Genomic DNA, 18,801 nt, shown 5'->3' with positions numbered 1-18,801 from the left:
TCTGAAGGGACCAGATTTTCTTATATAACTTTCCAGAGACAGTATAAGCATACTGTGTGTGTGTGTGTGTGTGTGTGTGTGTGTGTGTAATACGTGTACTACATGTATTTTAAAGGAAATCACCCATATGTGCTATATTTTATCTTAGCCAAAAGGCAAAGATGCAATCATACATATCACAAGAAGGCACTTTATATACACTGGTTTTTTCCACCTTTTCAAATATTTTTCCTGGGAAAAGGGTACAGAACCATTCTGTTATTCAAAGACAGTTCTATGATATTTAAAATCACTTTCACTGATTTTAGTAGTAACAAATAAGAAATACCAAAACTAAAAAAGGTATCCAAAACCAATTTCACTCATAAACTAACAAGTGAGAGATAAGATTTATGTGTACTTCCTTCTTTCTTTGCATATTACAAATACATGGTGGAGATCTGATGGTATGCAGATAAGAGGGCATCCTATGACTTCTTAACAACACATAAGGCGATGCTATGATTTCATAGGTTGGTGACCTCAGAATTCTTGTTCAACCTGCTCCTAATATATAGTTGTCCTATCTTGGAGATATACACTGACCCAGTTCCAAAAGAAGATGGGTAAGAATCTGGACAAAACTTAATAATCATATAAAGTTCACATTTTGTTCACACTAAACCTTCTAGTCTAGTAGGAATACATTCCACAAGACAGAAAGGTAGTACTTGTTTCTACTCTGTTTAAGGATCCCACTTCTCCCATACTCCTACAAGTAAATACAGCATTATCACAATCAAAACACATTTCTTAGTAAAATATCTATCACTATTTAACTCCAATTATTATTTAAGCCAGAATCAACAAAAAAGCAAAGGCAGTACGGAAGAAACCCAATTTCAGTTCAGTCACAGGAAAAGGTTACCCTTAGAGCAAAATTAAGTTGCCCAATTCCTTGCGCATTCTTCCCTGCTACCATTCTTGGGCATCAACTACCGCACGAAAAAGAGGTATAAATGGTTGCAGGCTGAAAATATCAGAGAAAACAGCATAGAGATGTTTTAAAGTACAGTTCTCCCCTTCTGTCTACTGCATGGATGTCATTTCTTGAAATAGCAAAATGAAGCTTCGTTCAGGGGCAAAAACCTTTCGATCTCAAAATGTCGACTGGATTTATCAATTTTAACTTTTCTGCATACCCCGCCTCCCCACCACCACCACTCTGTCATGACTTCCTTTAGGAATATTCTAGGAATGTTAAAATTTTGTGCCATTTTACTTACTGACTTCAAGTCAACAAATCTTTACCACCGTCTTATTTAACCAATAATACTGTGTAAAAAGTCTAAGCTGCCAAGTTGCAGGTCTGTGTACTACGCGATGTGGGCCAGGGGATTCTGCCTAAAAGAGCGGGCGCCACAGGACCTTGAACCCTCCTCAATCAGCTGACTGGACCGGACCGCCCTAGCACCATCTCAAATTCAACCAAGCACACAGATTTCGCTCTTTTGGAAAACACTGACGATGAAGGACTAAGTGCTGAGAAATGGGAGGAAAGAAGGTAAGCATCGGGGCCAGGTAGTTTAGGAAAGGATGTCTGGCGCAAAAGGCCACCGGAGCCCGCCCCGCCCGTACTTCCGGGTCCCGAGCTCGCTCTGGCCCGCGGCCTCACAGCCAGCCCCAGCCCCAGCCCCGCAGCTGCGCGGCTCGGACGGCCTTCGGTAGGTCGCCTGCAGCTTCTGAAAGGAGCCGCCGCCAGGATCCGCGCTGCGGCAGTACCTATTGAGAAGCAGGGAGGCGGCACTGAGACAGAGCAGCAGGAAGCAGAAGAGAGGGTACTGGCGGCAGATCTCGCGTCCCACGTCCAGCCGCAGCCGCTGCCTCAGCTTCTCCCCCATCGTCCGCACCCAGGGCACCATCTCTGTCCGCTCAGCTGAGGCTTCGCCATCCGCTGGGGTCGAAGTGGAGGAGACCCCCATAGACCTCCCTTGTCCCCACCCCGCCGCCCGGCGGCGGACCCACATAGCCGCACACCGGCGGACTGTCGCCCGCAGCTGCAGTAGCCCCAGGCCCCGCCCCCGCGGCCCCCGCCGCGCGTGCGCGGCCCCCGCCCCCGCTGGTCAGAGAGAAGGCCGCACGGCGTGGCCGAGGTCGCCACCTTGCGCGAGGTCTCTCGCGTCCTGCCGCTTCGCCCCTGTGGCCGCAGCAGCACAGGACTCTCTATAAGAGGTCGGAGTCCACGAGCCACCGGCCTTCTCCAGAAATCCAGAGGAAGCCTAGCACCTAGTAACCGTGTGTGCTGCGGAACAGAAGAAGGTTGTGCCCAACCACAGTTGATACTACAGCCCCCGCAGCCTCCGGACGCTGCCTGCGGGACTCCCGGTGCTCGCGAGGCCCCCTGGGAACTGTAGTCGGTCGCACGAGCCCGCGGGAGGGGTGGGAGCTGCTCGAGCCCCAGCCTCCCTGCACTCTGCCTCACCGTTCTCTCTGCCTAGTGACTGCTAGTAGGAGCTTGGGGCGACGATCGGGCGAGAGGCGCCTTTCAGTCCTCATTTTAAAACGGACAAGTGTGGAGACTGGAGTGAGGAGTGAAACAGTCCTGGAACACGGGAGTCCAACCCTTCAGGCTGCCACCCCTGAGAGAGAGCATCTTTTGTGCACTTCACAGGCAAAGTGGAGCTCAATTCATGCCTCCCCGGGGCCTAACCAAAAATCCAAATGTTTGAAACAAAGGGTGTTGGCACTAATCCCTCTTTTAGAGTCGCATTTACTAATCAGTGTATTTTTAAGTTTTACTTTCCCGTATTCTCCGCAACTCTTGAGATGTATGGAGATTATCGTTATAATAGCTAAAATTTATTTTGACGGCGCGCTAAGCACTTTGATTTACCCTTCACACATCCATCCCATGATGTAGGAACTCCAGTTTCAACCATTTTATAGTCACATTACTGAAGCAGTAATGATCTTGCTCAGTATACAGCTAGCAAAACCTAGATTCGAAGCTCTTATAACCCCAGACACGATGTTGTCATTGCTGCCTGTTCTCTTATCCTCCAAAGTGAGGAGACATTGATATTTAAAAACAAAACCCCTGATGTATGTAGTTTCATGAATATTTGCCCATATTATTCCAAAAACATGGATCTTTAATGATGCATTTTCTTTTTCAGAACGTACTCTCTACTGTTATTACTAAATATTTACGTTCATTGGTATTATGATTACATTCTCGATCATAGTTAATTTTTCATGTCTTTAGAAAATCAGCTACATCAATTACTTTGTCAAAGGTTAAGAAAATTAGCATGATATATACTATCAAATTCCTTTGTATAGTGGTGGCACCAATTGCACAGTGCACATCCAAGTGTACATTTCACTGATCCTCTCACCTTCAGGTATTATTGTTTAACATCAAGAATATGTTTGTGTTGCATTTGTGACGGAACCACTTAAAAACCTTCCATGCAACATCTTTGGAACTCTTAAAACTTCTGTTTTGAGGTACATATTTAACATTAATTTCACTTATGTAAGGTTTTTACACTTACAGCTCCTTGAACTATCTATAACCCTCTCATTTATATGCACTTGCTAGGGCTATACTTCAGTAAAAAAGTATGTTGAATTGATCTATAGTATATCAAGTTTCTGCTCTGGTCTTGAATGCTTTATACTTATTACTTTTATTAAATTTATGTCAAATTGTATTGTCTAAAATATTTGCTTCCTTAAAGGCTTATTCTGAAATTACTGTTAAACCTTTCACCAAGCAAAGATACATTATAGACAAACTGTTTTTCATTTTGGTCAATTTAGACATCTCTACAACGTCCAACTGACAGGCTGCTTTCCCATATTTCATGGCAGAAGCCATCAGAATAAGCTAACTGGACAATAACTTAAACTTCCATATTCTTATGTTTGGAAGAGTAATGGATTTCTGCCATAAGAAAATTATTTTATTCTTTTGGCAGTACTGGGGATTGAAACCAGGGCCTTGCACAGGTTATTCAGGTGCTTTCCCAGAGCTACATTCCCAACTCTGAAGAAAATCCTAAGTCTACACCTAAAGCAAGACAGATAAAATCCTGTTGCTACAGACATCTAATAACAAACACTTCATTAAATGCTTTTTAGTGTTCACTTTTACATTCACATACAGAGCTTGAAATTTTCTTCCAACCTTGTGTTAAGTTTTGAACTTCTAGAGAGGATAGGGACTATCCATAGCAAATCTTGGTTCAGAAACCAGCTCCATCTCCTACTAACAAAATGTCATTAAGCAGTTAATTTGATCTATCTCAGCCCTTGCATTCTTCATAAAGCTATGGGGAAGATTAAATTGGATAGAAAATGCCTAGTAGATACCTTTGTACAATGCTTAATAAGAAAACATTTGAGTTTATGAACATGACGACTCAATTAGCTTTTATTTGAATGAAAATAACCTAAAATGACATGAACTCAAAGGTATTAAGACAATTTATAGAAAATTGAGGTCCTCAGATATTGTCTGCTCTAAAACTCTAGATCTGCACAGTCCACTACAGTAGCTACCAGTCACATGGGGATATTGAGTACTTGAAATGTGGTTCATAAATGCGTAAATACACATTAGCCTTCAAGACTTAGCATGAATAGTTTCTACAAATGTGATTATATAGTAACTTTTGGAAATGGGGTAAAAAATATTTACTTTGGAACAGCTAGAAAATTAAAATTATGTTAGCTTATATTAATTATATTTCTCTTGGTCCTGCTCTAGGCTGTTAGCTGTGGAGAACTAGTACAATTGTGTAAATATCTGATAAAAGCTGTAATTATGCGTGTGTGTATATATATATATATATATGATGCATTCATCTAAATGGCTCATAGACATCAACTGCAATCCAATATGTCCATTATTTTAATGAATATTTATTGAATGGCAAATAAGTGTAAGGCACTGTGCTAGATGTGGTGAAAGATACAATGAATTTAGATGCATTTCTGACCTCCGAAGGCTTACAATCTAATGGAGACAAGTCATACATAGAAATACTGTAAAATACAGGGCAAATTATAAAGGCTGTAACTGAGTCTTTTTTTAATGGCAGATATTGGGGAAATTTTCAGCTGGTGATGATCTGGAAAGGACTGTGGGAAGATAGTAATTTGAGCAAAGAATGGGACTTATCTCGTTCACTTAATTTTCAGAAGTTAAGCGGCTGTAGATAAAGTATCTGAAATATTTCCACCTAATTTAACCCGATTTCCCCCACCCCGCCAGCAATCTGCACAAATTGCTTTTTATGTTGGCACAAGAATTTGAAAGGTAGTGTTGAGTACCTGAATCCCCATAATTATACTACTTAATTTTCATGGCCTGAATGTAAACCACATTTTAACATGTTGAGGTCCATTATTTGTATGGCATGGATGTAAGATGAAAAGAAGTGATTACATACACTATCCCTACAAACCATTTCAGTCCTTCCCTTCCAGCTGCTTCCTATAATTTGGAACATGCTCTTCAATCACAGGAGTGTGCCCTGGTTCCCCACCCACCCCCATCTCAAGTAATCAAGGTCCATAATTTACCTTTTGTGGCTTTTTTATTATTTTTTTATAGCCTTAATTTTACACTTCATAACTCTCTTTCCTCCCTGCATCCTATCTCCTATATATCAACCTCTGGATATAACACCTGTGAAAAAGGTCATTAAACTGACTTCAAGGATTGTCCCTTTCCTTCATTTTCAAAAAGGAACTTGTTTAAATGTATGTAATTCAAGGAAGATATATTATGGGTTTTTATAGTATAGCTCTGAGATGTTTAAAATGAAAATGTTATTTTCACATTTAACCCTCTTATTTTTGTAGCCCAGAAGTAAAACCTCCATAGGAAGATATAAAGAACATTACAGAACCAGTGGCTCAAGTAGATACTCCCTGGGTAAAAGCTGTTACTACTATGAAGTTTTGTGTGATCTTATTATCTTAGCACCAAAAAAAGAAAGAGTAAGTAATATAGACAGCTAGACTGTCAAACCTTTCACGGAAGTAGATGTTGTTCCTAATTTCAGAAAATGTAATTGTCAGTAATTGTCTGGCAACTAAAAATATACTCACCTGTTTATAAATATCAGATTGGGAAAGGCACTTATAATCTATCACAAACATTATATGTACAAAGTGGCCAATGCTTTTGTGTAAATAAGGAAAACACCAGATCTGTTTGGTAGACAGTGGCTTCTTTTAGATAAAGAAAAATGTTCAAAACTCTAAATGTTAAACTATAGATTTCATCTTACTTCAGTAACTCCTGAAAATATTTTAGAAAGGCTTTGCAATGCTTTCTTCTCTCACTAGCTACTTAATAAAATACAAAAATTAAAGCACCTATAAAACACCACGCACCTGGATATAGCTGAGAATTTCGAGATTTAACTCACGGAACACATTCCAAAAAGTCTGAATTTTGAACATTATCAGAAAGGCCTAAGTATTCAAGGTAATTTAGAACTCTACTATCTCCAGATGTTCAGAAAGTAGTTATATCACTTCCATTTTAATTAAAAAAAAAAAAAAAAAAAAAAAAAAAAAAAAAACTAACCCAAACCTAAATCTATTTACATCTCTGTGGCCTCTGCCAAGGTCCATAGCTTTTGTCCCATTATATAAAGCAACATATGAAACTATCATGGCAAAGTTGGTGAAGGCTGTGGTTACCACATACACAGCCAGAAAATGAATTAGAAGGGTAGCAGTAATAATTTAAATGACTCTAAAGATTATTCTTGCAAGTCACATGTTGCCAGATGTCTCAAAACTATGGATTTGCCCTCAACTTTAAGCGATTTTATATATAGTAGAATTCCAAGACATCAAAAATGTGAGGTGAACCAAAGAAAGAAAAGGCAATCAGTTTGCTCAGACAGTATTACTGGAAGATAATGCTAGAAGATTAACTAGGGTCAAATTATAACTTTTACATTACATAGCAGCTTACATTTTATAATAGTGCTATTACAGACTTTAGAACTAGATGCCCAAAGCCAGTATAATTAAATTGCTATTTAAGAAATCTGGTTTTCAGGAGCCATTCAACATATTTATAAATTAGAAATTCAGCCAGATCTTGAATGGGTAGGACTTGGATAGCACATTTCAGGACTATTCAGTAAAGGTGAATGATTAACTGACAATAAATGCTGACAGAGAGCACTCCAATGTGTATAGCAGACAGCTGAAATGCAGAACTGCAAATCCTGACATTAAGAGTACACTTAGAGGTAATGTGAAGTTGTAATAAGATGGGATCAAGGAGGCAACTAGAGAAATAAGGACAGATAAGAACAGAGTGGTAGGAGGATAGTCAGCCAAGTGCTGAAGAGATTTTTGAAAAAGGCTAAAAAGGCTATCATTCTATGTAACAAATGTCCAAAGAGATTAAGTAATTTAACGACAGGATACTGGTATCTTGTGAACAGTTGATAAAAACACGGGTGAGCAGGGCATGATGGCAGACACCTGTAATCCCAGCAGGAGGATCAAGAGTTCAAAGCCAGCCTCAGCTACTGTGAGGCACTCAGCAACTCAGTGAGACCCCATCTCTAAATAAAATACAAAACTGGTGCGGGGGGGGGGGGGGGGGATGAGTGAGGGCTAGAAATATGGCTCAGTAGGACATCAAGCATGTGGCCCTGGATTCAATCCTCAATAACATGATCATCCCACACCCCAAAAAAATTACTGAGAGAAAAACCCACTTAAAGGGAATCATTTTAAAACCACCAACCTTACCAGAAAAGAGTGCAATAAAACACTTTATTCTGACACGTAATTATGTGGATTTCAACCTTTATTGAAAGGTTTATTGTGGGATAGGAAGGAGAATCACTAGTACTCAGAAATAATACCTATGAAATATCGGGTTATATGCTGATTTTTAAAGAACATGTTAATTAACAATATAGGCAAGGTTAGTTTAGAAGTTAGACTGCCTTGTATTTCCTGACCAGGTTCCTTAATACATTAGCAGTATATTACATGAGAATTAATTTGCCTAAAATTTCAAGAGACAAGAGAGACTCGAAATAAACACGTTGGCAGGCCTGGCATGGTAGCACATGCCTGTAATCCCAGATAATCTAGAGGCAGGTTAGCAGGTTCGAGGCCAACCTGGATAACTTAGCAAGACCCTGTCTCAAAATTTAAAAATTAAAAAGGGGTAGGCTGTAGCTCAGTGGAAGAGTTCTGGCCTACCATATGCAAGGCCCTGGGTCTAACCCCCAGTACCAAACAACAATGCAAAAACAAAAAACACCACTATTTCCAAATTTTAAATTACTACCACAAAAGCATGTTAGTTAACATCTACATAACTCATGCTGACTCCCAACTAGTACATTAACACAATAATTTAGGGAACCTGGAAATAACTTTGAAATAATGTTCTGTGAATTATGAAAGGTTGATAATGCTCATCACAGGTTTCAGTATTATTTGAACTGTAAAAGAAATATTACCCTACTTTTTCCTCAGAGTACAGATATCAAAATAATATACCAGAAATGTTCTTACATGTAAGTCATTACAAGTTTAATAAAAAACTTAATGTAAGACTTCTTACATTTTGTGGAACTAAGCCTTCACTACAAAAGCATTAAGAAAAATATCAGCATAAAACACAGGTTTATCTCATATAATATTGAAAGCTAGAAAATAATAAACTTAATATAATCATCTTTGGGTAAGGAAACTCCAGTCCAGGTTAAATATGTGTATGAAGTTTTTTCCATTAACTGACTAGGAAAAAAATGTTTTCATTCATTGAAGAGGGAAGTATCTATATTAAAACATGCTTTTTTAACTTCAACAACCTATACCTAATTATGTGAAAAATGAATATGCAAGTTTAACCATTCTGAGAGGGAAATCCCTAACAATGAGAAACACTCATTGCAAAACTAGTGTTAACTGTCCATCAATTTTAATTGAAAGATCCAGGTCTACTGTTTGAGATGATTTATTTTCTTCTTTAGTTTCTTGGTATGTTTCTATGACCAGATGTACATATGAACACATGTGTGTGATAGGCCAGACACTATTATCATCATAAAAGTCAAGATTTGGGGCACCCAAATACCTTGAAAGTCAGTTTCTTCTTTAATAACCGCCAAGTTTAATACCACAAAACCTAAATAAAAACTAATGTTTTACTGCTTGGAAGTGGTCTTTAAGAATGGACAAAATGCCCCCAGGTGTTTTGTCTTGCCTTTATGTAGAAAAATTTGAAGATCTGGACTCCTTAATCATCAAAGAAAGAACATATAAATAAAATATATTCCACAAGAGGATAAACATGAACTCTCACCAAATCTCAGAACATCAAATCTGGAGAGCAGATTTGAGAGATTCCTGCCACCAAAAGGAATTAAATTTCTTTACCTAGTAAAATAAGACATGCATGTAAACTACTAAAATGGGATGGGGATGGGGAATTCCCAGTGATTTCTGAAACCTCCGAAAATGTCATTTTCCTGAAGCTACCATACTATTCCAAAAGATGCCTTTCAAAATAACTGCTTTCCTCAGTCAAGAATGTCACATGTACTATTGTTCACAAAATGTCCTCAATGTACTGTTTTGGTATGCTTGGTGCTATTTTCAAGTAAGACTTATTTGGTCTTTTCCCTAGATTATGCTAAGCAAGCAGTGATATAAATATGATAATACAGATCTAAGATCATTTTCCTCCAAATTATTATGTGTACTATATTACTTCACAACTCAGTTCCATTTAAAACTAGCATTTTTATACTAAATAGCATAATCTAGGTGCACAAGATAAAATATATATATATTTCATCATACATAAGTGGAGAAAATGAGACTCCAAATTGACTTGGTACTCAGGGTTACAAAGAACGAGATATGTTCCACAAGAAGGGTAAGTGGAAAAGAAAAGGAAAGGAAAGATCTCCTTTTTAGCTCTCCTTCACTTTATACAAGTGAATTAGAAGGGTAGCAGTGAAGGAGAGCTAAAAATAAAGCTTGTTAGTCCTCATGTTCTCACAGAACTTGAAGCCAGCCACCTCAGGGGATAAGTCCAGTAACATCAGACTTTTATCAATATCCTTTCATAATAAAAATAAAGAACCACCAGACAGAGAAAAATCAGAAATACAAAAAAAAAAAAAAAAAGAAGAAGAAAGAAAATAATCAACGTGTACTCCATTTTAACCCATCTGATCAGAAACTTTTTTTTGTCTTTTCTTTGCTAGAACTGAGGATCAAACCCAGGACTTTGCACAAGTGAGGCAATGCTTAACCCACTGAGTGCTAACTTTTAAAACAATCTCTAACATTCAACAGTGATCAACTCTTGAGCCCAAGAGTCTTTAGGGCTGTAGTGTACTTTCCCAAGGATCAGAAACTACCAGGTTGCACTTGATAAACAGTAGTGAGACTGTGCCTGTGAAACAGCCACTGAACTCTAACCAGGGCAGCATAATGAGAGAACTACTCTTAAAAAATAGGGTGGGGAGGACAGACAATGCTTATAAAAAAAGAACTACTGTTTTGCTTAGGTTTAAAACCCCTACATGCACTGAAAAATAATTTTTTATGAAATACAAAAAGCTAGCAGTAGACTAGAAAAAGTTTTTTAAAAACCAGAATAAATCCAGTCCGACTTTTTCAATCCAAGCTCAAAAGACAAGGGGAAAAAATATTAAAAGCAAAATTCTCTAGAGCTCAACACTTAAAAGCAAATAAATGAAGACTTACACAGACTTGTCTCATGAAATGGTAGAAACCAAATAAAAAAGGGGAAAATATCTTTAATAGTTTCAAAAGAAAAAAGCAGATTACCTACAAAGTAATAACTGTGCTCACAGATTTACCAACACTATACACTACAAACAATGGTGAACGCCTCCAAAGTTCTGATAGGAAAATAACATTGTAGCCAGAATCCCTTCTGAACTTTCAATTAAGAGCAAGACTTAAGTTAAGCACAGTGGTCACATCTGTAATCCCAATGATTTTGGAGGCTTATGCAGTTCAAGGCCAGGCTAGGCAACTTGGCAAGACCCTGTTCTCAAAATTTTAAAGGAGTACAGGGCTGGGGTGTTGGGAGGGACTCAGGTAGAGCTGTCCTAAATTCAACCTCCAGTACAGTACGTACGTACGTACATAAATAAATAAATACATACATAAATAAATAAATAAATAAATAAATAAATGAATGCTGTGGCAGACATTTCCCAGTAGGCATCAATGTAGTTTACAGTTCATACAACTTTTCTGAAAACATTGTCAGAAAAGGCAAAAATGTAGATCTAAGAGCAAGCTACGGAATATAAGAAATAAGTATGAGTCATATGCAGATTACAGCATTAAGCAAGATAAGTACAGTAATAACTCAGCAAAGTTTTTCTTCTGGTTAACAAAATATAGGTAATGAGAAATTCAGGAAAAAAGATCAAAGTCATGGTTCAATTTTACTAATAGCATGGATACAAGCACGACAGATATAAAGAGAATTAATTTTGTCTGTATCTTAGAATTTTGCCCTCAGAAAGATGTGGATCTGTGGCAAAATGATGTACATTATGCATTAGGTTATGTTCTATCTTTAGTATAGGGGCTAGGCATGAGAGAATTAATCTTAATACACTTAAGAACAGTGAAAAAAGCTAACAGGAATTGGGAGATGAAGGAAAAGAAAAATAGTCTATACCTTTTCCTTATTTTACTGTAAGTAGCAAAGCAGAGGCTTAAGTGTATTTCAAGTAGTAAACGTAACATTGAGTTTTAAATGGGCAAAAGAAAACAGTATCAACGCAAGGTAGTTCTTTACAAGGGGGTGAATAAAATGCTGCTTAAACTTACCCATTATAAGAGATGGCAAAGGTAACCACTAGAACTAGAGGAGTCATCTCTGGGAGTAGACTGGGATGTGTTCAGTTACGGGGTTTAACATTTTAAAAATATTATCTATGGGTCGAGGTACGTATTTCAATGGCAGAGTAAAGGCTCAGTGAGATCCTGTTCCAATCCCCAGCAACAAAAAGAAAAAAAAAATACTAACAAGAAAAAAAAGAAAATACTAACAAGTTAAAAAGTCAACTTAAAAATATATAAGCATAAAACCACCTCTACTTACCACTACTCAAACATATGGTAGTGATGAGACAACTTAAATTCAGACCCTAGCTTTTCCGATAATTGAACTTCAACTTCTACCAATTGGTAGATAAATGAGACTACTTATAAATGTTAAGCATTTATACTATTATTTGAAAATATAGGAAGCAGTGTGAAATTACTTAGAAATACTTGTCTTCGAGACATCAGTTATCTAGCATGAATAGTTTTCTTGGTATTACTTATCTTCTCATCTTCAAATTGCTACTTGAAAGAAAATCAGCAAAATAAAAATTCAATCTTGAACTATCACTTCCTCATAGAAATATAGATGGAGGTTTGTATATCAATACAAATTGCTCAGTAGCATGCAATTATACATCTACACATAAAAGAAAATTGATGGGCTGGATTTCCTGAGATCCACTGAGTAAGCTGACTTATGGAACACCTTTTTCTCTAATTTTGAATAAGGAAAATGAAAATTTGTAATTTCCACATGCGGTATTAACGATAAACTAAAGTCGTGTATAAATCACAAAACTGAAACGAAGATTTTCCGTCTTTTAGACTTTGTGCTAATTTTAAAGACATTCCTTGTTGCAAAATAAGTGGTTCTATAAATTATGTCACTTAATTCAGCAAGTAAACAATTTCTACCAAACTTAAAAAAAAAAAGTATTTAAGAGTATTTTTAATTGCCTGCTTAGCACCATTAATTCAGGTTCCCTGCTTTCAAAGAGCTTTCATTCTAAAGGCACAAAAAAGTATGATGGTGGTATGTATCTTAAACAGGGCTGATCAAAAATTAGAATTTAATCCAACCTGAGTATCTTTTGCTGTGCCCCTTTCTTTATGCACTCCTCTCAATTCTATGTATAAACAAACATGAAGTCCAGTTGGTTGTTTGGAAGAAATTGCACTTGTCCTTAATGATGTTGCAGGATTCCTAAAAATTCCAAGTCTGTGAATATATGTGCATTTTTACTTTAAGAAAAAAAGCAAAGTTGGTATGAATTAAATGTCAAAATTATACTGTAGGAACTGGAGTGCGCAGTGGTAGAGCACTTGGCTAGCATGTGTGAGGCACTGGGTTCAACCCTCAGCACCATTAAAGGTACTGTGTCCATCTACAACTAAAAATTTTTTTAAAACTACACTGTATTACATACACGTGGTTAAGTGTATTCTGCCAATTTTCATAAAGAACTTTTTGGTATACTGTTCATTTTCAATTCTTATCAGAGCATATTTCAAATATGAAATACACTGAAAAAAAGTTCATATGCTTTCCTAATTTTTCAAATAAGTCAAAGCAATTTTAGGGGTCTAATCACTGAACCTTCCAATTAGAGCAATCAATAGGGATAATGATATATTAAAGATATTCTCTCTTAAATACTAAGTCTTTGCTGGTCATCGTTGCCTCTGCAACTTAGTGAGACCCTTTCTCAAAAAAAGGCTATGGATGTAGCTCAAAGCTTGTCTAACGATGTGTGAGGCCTTTGATTAAACTCCCACATACACATTTTTAAAAGTCTTAAAAGTTTTAGCCAGAATAAAGCACCTAGCTCTAGCAATTTTGCTTTCAAATGGTACAGTACGTGTGTTACACAATTCCCTGATTATTCAAACTTCACCTCATTTCAAGTTAATATTACTAAGCCTGCCTGTGAGGCATGCCTATGGTTGTGGCAACACAGGAGGGTGGGACATTGCATGTAGGCTAGTCTGTGCAACTTTAAAGGGACCCGATCTCAAAATTTTAAAAAGGGCTTAGATGTAGGACGTGCTAGAACAGCATCTCTGGGTTCAATCCCCAGAACCCAAAATATGAAAGAACCAAAAATTAAAAGTTATCATGATACCACAGGACGTGACAGTGGAACCCTCAAACCCAATTTTTATCATGTGCAATATATATAAAACTCTTTTCTACAAATTAGATATTGTCAATAAGCTCTAGTTAATTCTGTGTAAGCTCTAGTTAATTCTTGTGATCTATATTAGTGGTTTGTCCATCCCAAACCCTTTGTCTTTTTGCCCTGGCTTTAGTTCATAAATGATATCGATTTCCTTCAGGCATCCTATAATTTTCTCCAAAAAAAAACTGGCTTTAGTCCATAAATGATATCGATTTCCTTCAGGCATCCTATAATTTTCTCCAAAACAAGGTGAAAGTGTCAATCATCTTTTCAGAATATAACTGAAAACCTAAGAAATAAATAATTCATGAACATCATAGATCTGTATTGATCTTAACAGTTCCCCTTAAGTTAGAACTTGTTTTAAAAGTACTTTTTAGGTAAAAACACTAATTTCCAAAATGACTTATTAGGACTTCTTCCATACTCATAAAAAATCTTATTCAAACTCCCCTGAACTTTCCAAAATGATCGAAACTTGTTTATACCAATATAAATTTTAGAAAACCTAAATAGAAACTAAACTCTTAATTTAAATGACAAATTTCACATGGTTCTAATGAAATGACCAAAACAATTTCTATATTCCCCTCAACCACCACCACCAAGTAATCCTAGGGGTATGAGTCAAAACCCCTAAAAATATTTACAAGTCCCCGAACATTCACAATTTGTCAGTTTAACTTAACAAGGACATGTTAAGCTGAATTCACTTACCTAACCTAATTTGCAGTTATAGAAAAGAACAATTATTTAAAAAGATTATTTGTTTCTTGTCTTCTCCTAAATTATTTGCAACCTAAATCTCATTTTCACATCTTCAGTGAATTTTGCCAGGGGTAAGACTAGAGAATGCAATAGTACAAGATGCTGAAGCACGTTCCCAGAAAGGTAAACCAAATCACCATTAGGTTCAACAAATCCAAAGGCATGTCCGTGACCACAGAACATTTCCATCAACAATTCAAATTAAGTGAAGACCAGCCCAATACATTTATTCTATGCATCTCCCAGTCATGTGCTTTCAATTGGGGTTATCCTGGAGAATTTGTATTTACCACTGCCTACTTTGAATGTATGCATGATCAAAAGGCGACAGATCTCTAAAGATTCCAAGTGTCTATTTAAAAGCTGTTAAGTGAAAAATGATGAAATGGAGGACACTCACAATAATTCTTGGACTCCTGGAGGTCCTAAGACATGCTACAAAAATAGGTCTTTATTCTTAGGAAAATATAGTCAGAGCTAGCTTCCTTATGCTATACATAAAATCTTAACATCAGAGGCAGTACAGATAGTACAGATAGTTTTTTAACTGATCTCCAAACAAGCACAAACCCACTACTTTGAAAAAAACAGGTAATTTGAGGTTTTTGGCAAAAGACAGTACTTCACACATCTAATCCAAATCAAAGAGCCTGCAGACAGTTTTCAGTGAGATGAAAGGAATGAAATAAATATAAATTCTATGGATAAATAAATGTAAAAGAATTTAAATAAACTAACAGAACTAATCATTTTTTTAAATTAAAATACTAGTCAGGTACAAGCTTTTGTTTCTCAATGCCAGACTTCTAAATGTTTATCAGACTACTGTTAAGAAAAACCTAATCTTAGACCCAGAGTGTTAGTAATAATACTGATTTGCATTTGCAAAAAAAAAAAAAAAAAAAAGATTGTTTTCCCAACTGAATGCTCCTCATCTTGAAAAATATTTTAGGTGTATTACTGAAGGCAGACTGTGGTGCTAATATAATTTATGTCCTAAGTACTTTTAAAAAGTGACAGACCACCAAAGTTCATCTACTAATTTGCCCAGTTAAAAAAAAAGTCTGAGCAATGGTTCATAATTAGCATCTTAAAGTAGTGGCATGCCCTGTTGAGTGGTATGATTACTGAGTAAATATTACACTTTAAATTCCATCCTCACAAGTCTGTTTCTCTTGTGTATCATAAAGTTCTGTATTAATTTTGTACCCACCACTGAATCCTATAATCAGATAAAAACTTTGTGGTATACATAACTGGGGAGAAAACGAACATGGTGGGTATTTTTAGAAGTTTTAAGAACCTGAGCCAACTGTTTTTTTCTAGAATTAGCTCTTATCTAATACATGAAGCCCTTCTACTTTTTAATTTCTCCCCAGAAATAGACTATATGTCATATTCTGTAATAACAGGGTGGTATTTTGTTGTTTCTGTTTGATTTTTGGCTTAGCAGTCAAAAAGCTATACTAAATGTCAATTTTGCCCACGTAGTTGAATGTTCATCCTATTAAATGTCTTCTCAAATATCTTCTATACAACTGAAAAACCCAGATACCCCATCAATCCATTTCTATGTTCCTAATTTATCATGAGAAAAATGTTTACATTTTAAGTAATATCTGCAATAATCAGTGAAAACTTCTCATGACACTACAACTGCCATCATAGGTATATAATACCTGTTTCTGTGCTAATTCTCCCTTCACTTTTAACATCTGATTCAGTAACAACTAAAAATCTTCTACAAAATGCATGCTTAGGAGAATACAAATAAACACAATTTTCTCACAAAGCAATTTTCTGAAAACTGATAAATTAAGTTTATGATCATTTTTGATTGCCAAGTAGTCTGCAGAAACAAAATCTTGCGTCTGTTTTGGTTAGGAAACTCAAATTTTCTTTTTTAACAATCAGAATACTTTAAGGATACACTTTTCACCCCAAGGAAGGGACTTTACTGTTGGATTTAAGACCCATTCCTTGACAATATATACACAAAATTTTAACTTGTCATTTGTCCATTCTTTGAAGCTGTCAAAGCCAAGAACCCATAAACAAATCACAAATAGCAATAACCTACATTAGTTAACATTCCCCCTTTTAACATGTTGACATTTTTACTAAAGGATTAGTTATTTTTGCATTTCCATTTCTCATATCCCATGACATTCCATATAAATTGCATTATTGCTTTATAGGCCACACAACATTCAAAATTATGTTTATATGCATTGCCTGTTTTCCTTGATCTCTGATAAGTTTGATACTGATTTTACTACAGAAATTTAAGTTTGAAAATACCACAGTTAGTATTTCTTCTCAGAACTTAATTGTTCACATCACTAATCACTACATGCATATTTAGCTCTGATTATATTGCTCAAAAACTGCACCCATTATCGGAACAGTGCAAATGATATTTAATTTTAAATGTAATTATAATGGCTTGAATTCAAAGTTATTCAAATGAACACTGTCAAGTAATTTCACTTGAGTGTGTATACATTTCATCACCACTGTTTACATTAGCCTTAAGGATAACCATCAATGCTTCACAATTTCTTTATATCAGTTTTCCCTCCCAAGTCCCCAAACTAAGAATGCCAAATATAGCCTTGGAAACCCACAGAGCTCCATATTTTAATATTTTCTTAAAGAACACATTTGTGAACTCACAAAAATGTTCATCTTTAAACTTTGACAATGCAATTCTTACTTAAAAAAATCAAACAAACCTGCCCTAAAATCCCAACAAATAATTCTGAGAGTTAACTTAAACACCTTGACAGTGTCCCTTAAAAATGGTATGACAGTTAAGTGCCAATAGGCATGGCAATGACCTCTTGGATGGGATTATTTAATTCCTTGGATCTGGGAAATACCAGCACCAAGGATTACACTGAGATTCAATTTTACTGAAGGCTACATTTAGTTTACCCACTTTCCACAACCTATTATATACTCATTATGTTAGAATGAAATGTAAATGTTCTGTGTAGCCCTCAAACTTACACTAAGATTTGAGAGATGTACTTTAAAAAAGCACAGGGTAATATATAAAATCAGTGGCAGAAAGTTTCATTAAGCACCAGGAACAAATTTTTGTCACCCCATACTCATTTTGTAGGTAAGTTTCAATAACCGGCAAGGCACATTTACATATATTCCAATGAATACTTATTGACAAATTTTAAATTACACTCTATGTCCCAGCTATCCCAGTAACTGACATACAACATACTAAAATGGTTTATTAAGGTAACAAAAAAACCAATTAATGTGAAACATACAGGCTATTGGCAACCACTATTCTAAAATTATGTAAGTACAAATAAACATACTGAAATGTGTGCAATTCTAAGTTTTTAAACCAGAAGATTTCTATACTAACACACATTTATATTAATGACACATAAAAAAAATAAAAACTTTATTACAAAAATAAGTTACACTCGCCTCCAGCTTACAGTATAAAACAATTTTATTTGCAGGAATGCAAAATGATTGTTTGCCATGAGCATTTTGAACATATGACATGTCTAATTTTCTTGTTAAATTTGCATTTACTGGGGAACTGGTGTGTATAAAACCTTAATTAAGTATAAGCTCTGATCTTCATCGTGGTGCCTATTGGGTATGTGATATAACTGCAGTATCCCTTTGGGGAAGGGGAAAAGGGATTTCTTTATACCAAGTCCTAATTAAACTATAATTTTACTTTTTTGACTTTTAAGCTATCAACTTAGGACTTGGCCAAAAATTTTTTGAGGGTGATTCAATAGAGGATGCTTCACCACTGAACACTCACTGTCATCAAGGTGCTTTAGAAAATTAAAAACATAGCACAAATGATTGTACTCTACTCTACAAGTTATCATGACCTGCATAAGAAATGGAAAGCTGATTCACGTTTTTACAGTGATCAGCAGTAAGAAATGCACTAATGAAACATACCTTTTACCTAAAAAGCTAAACTACAGCC

General features: G+C 36.1%; 2 protein-coding genes across 6 annotated transcripts in view; both read right to left on the bottom strand.

Annotated features, from left to right (window-relative positions):
• Snx14 (sorting nexin 14) overlaps positions 1-2,044 on the bottom strand; it is a 96,560-nt gene extending 94,516 nt beyond the window's left edge. For all 4 annotated transcript variants that reach the window (XM_076858447.2, XM_076858449.2, XM_076858448.2 and 1 more), the window contains exon 1: positions 1,762-2,044. In XM_076858447.2, coding sequence (XP_076714562.1) covers positions 1,762-2,006 — 245 coding nt within the window. In that variant the 5' untranslated portion in view covers positions 2,007-2,044. The remainder of the gene's footprint in view (positions 1-1,761) is intronic.
• A 2,844-nt stretch (positions 2,045-4,888) lies between these two features.
• Syncrip (synaptotagmin binding cytoplasmic RNA interacting protein) overlaps positions 4,889-18,801 on the bottom strand; it is a 40,362-nt gene continuing 26,449 nt past the window's right edge. For both annotated transcript variants that reach the window (XM_076858444.2, XM_076858443.2), the window contains exon 12: positions 4,889-18,801. This exon is cut by the window's right edge. The gene's annotated coding sequence lies outside the window, so the exon portion shown is untranslated.

Source organism: Callospermophilus lateralis, chromosome 6 (genome assembly GCF_048772815.1).
Source record: "Callospermophilus lateralis isolate mCalLat2 chromosome 6, mCalLat2.hap1, whole genome shotgun sequence".
Lineage (NCBI taxonomy): Eukaryota > Metazoa > Chordata > Mammalia > Rodentia > Sciuridae > Callospermophilus > Callospermophilus lateralis.
The sequence above is the reverse complement of the archived record's forward strand: the minus strand, read 5'-3'. Positions and strand labels throughout refer to the sequence as shown.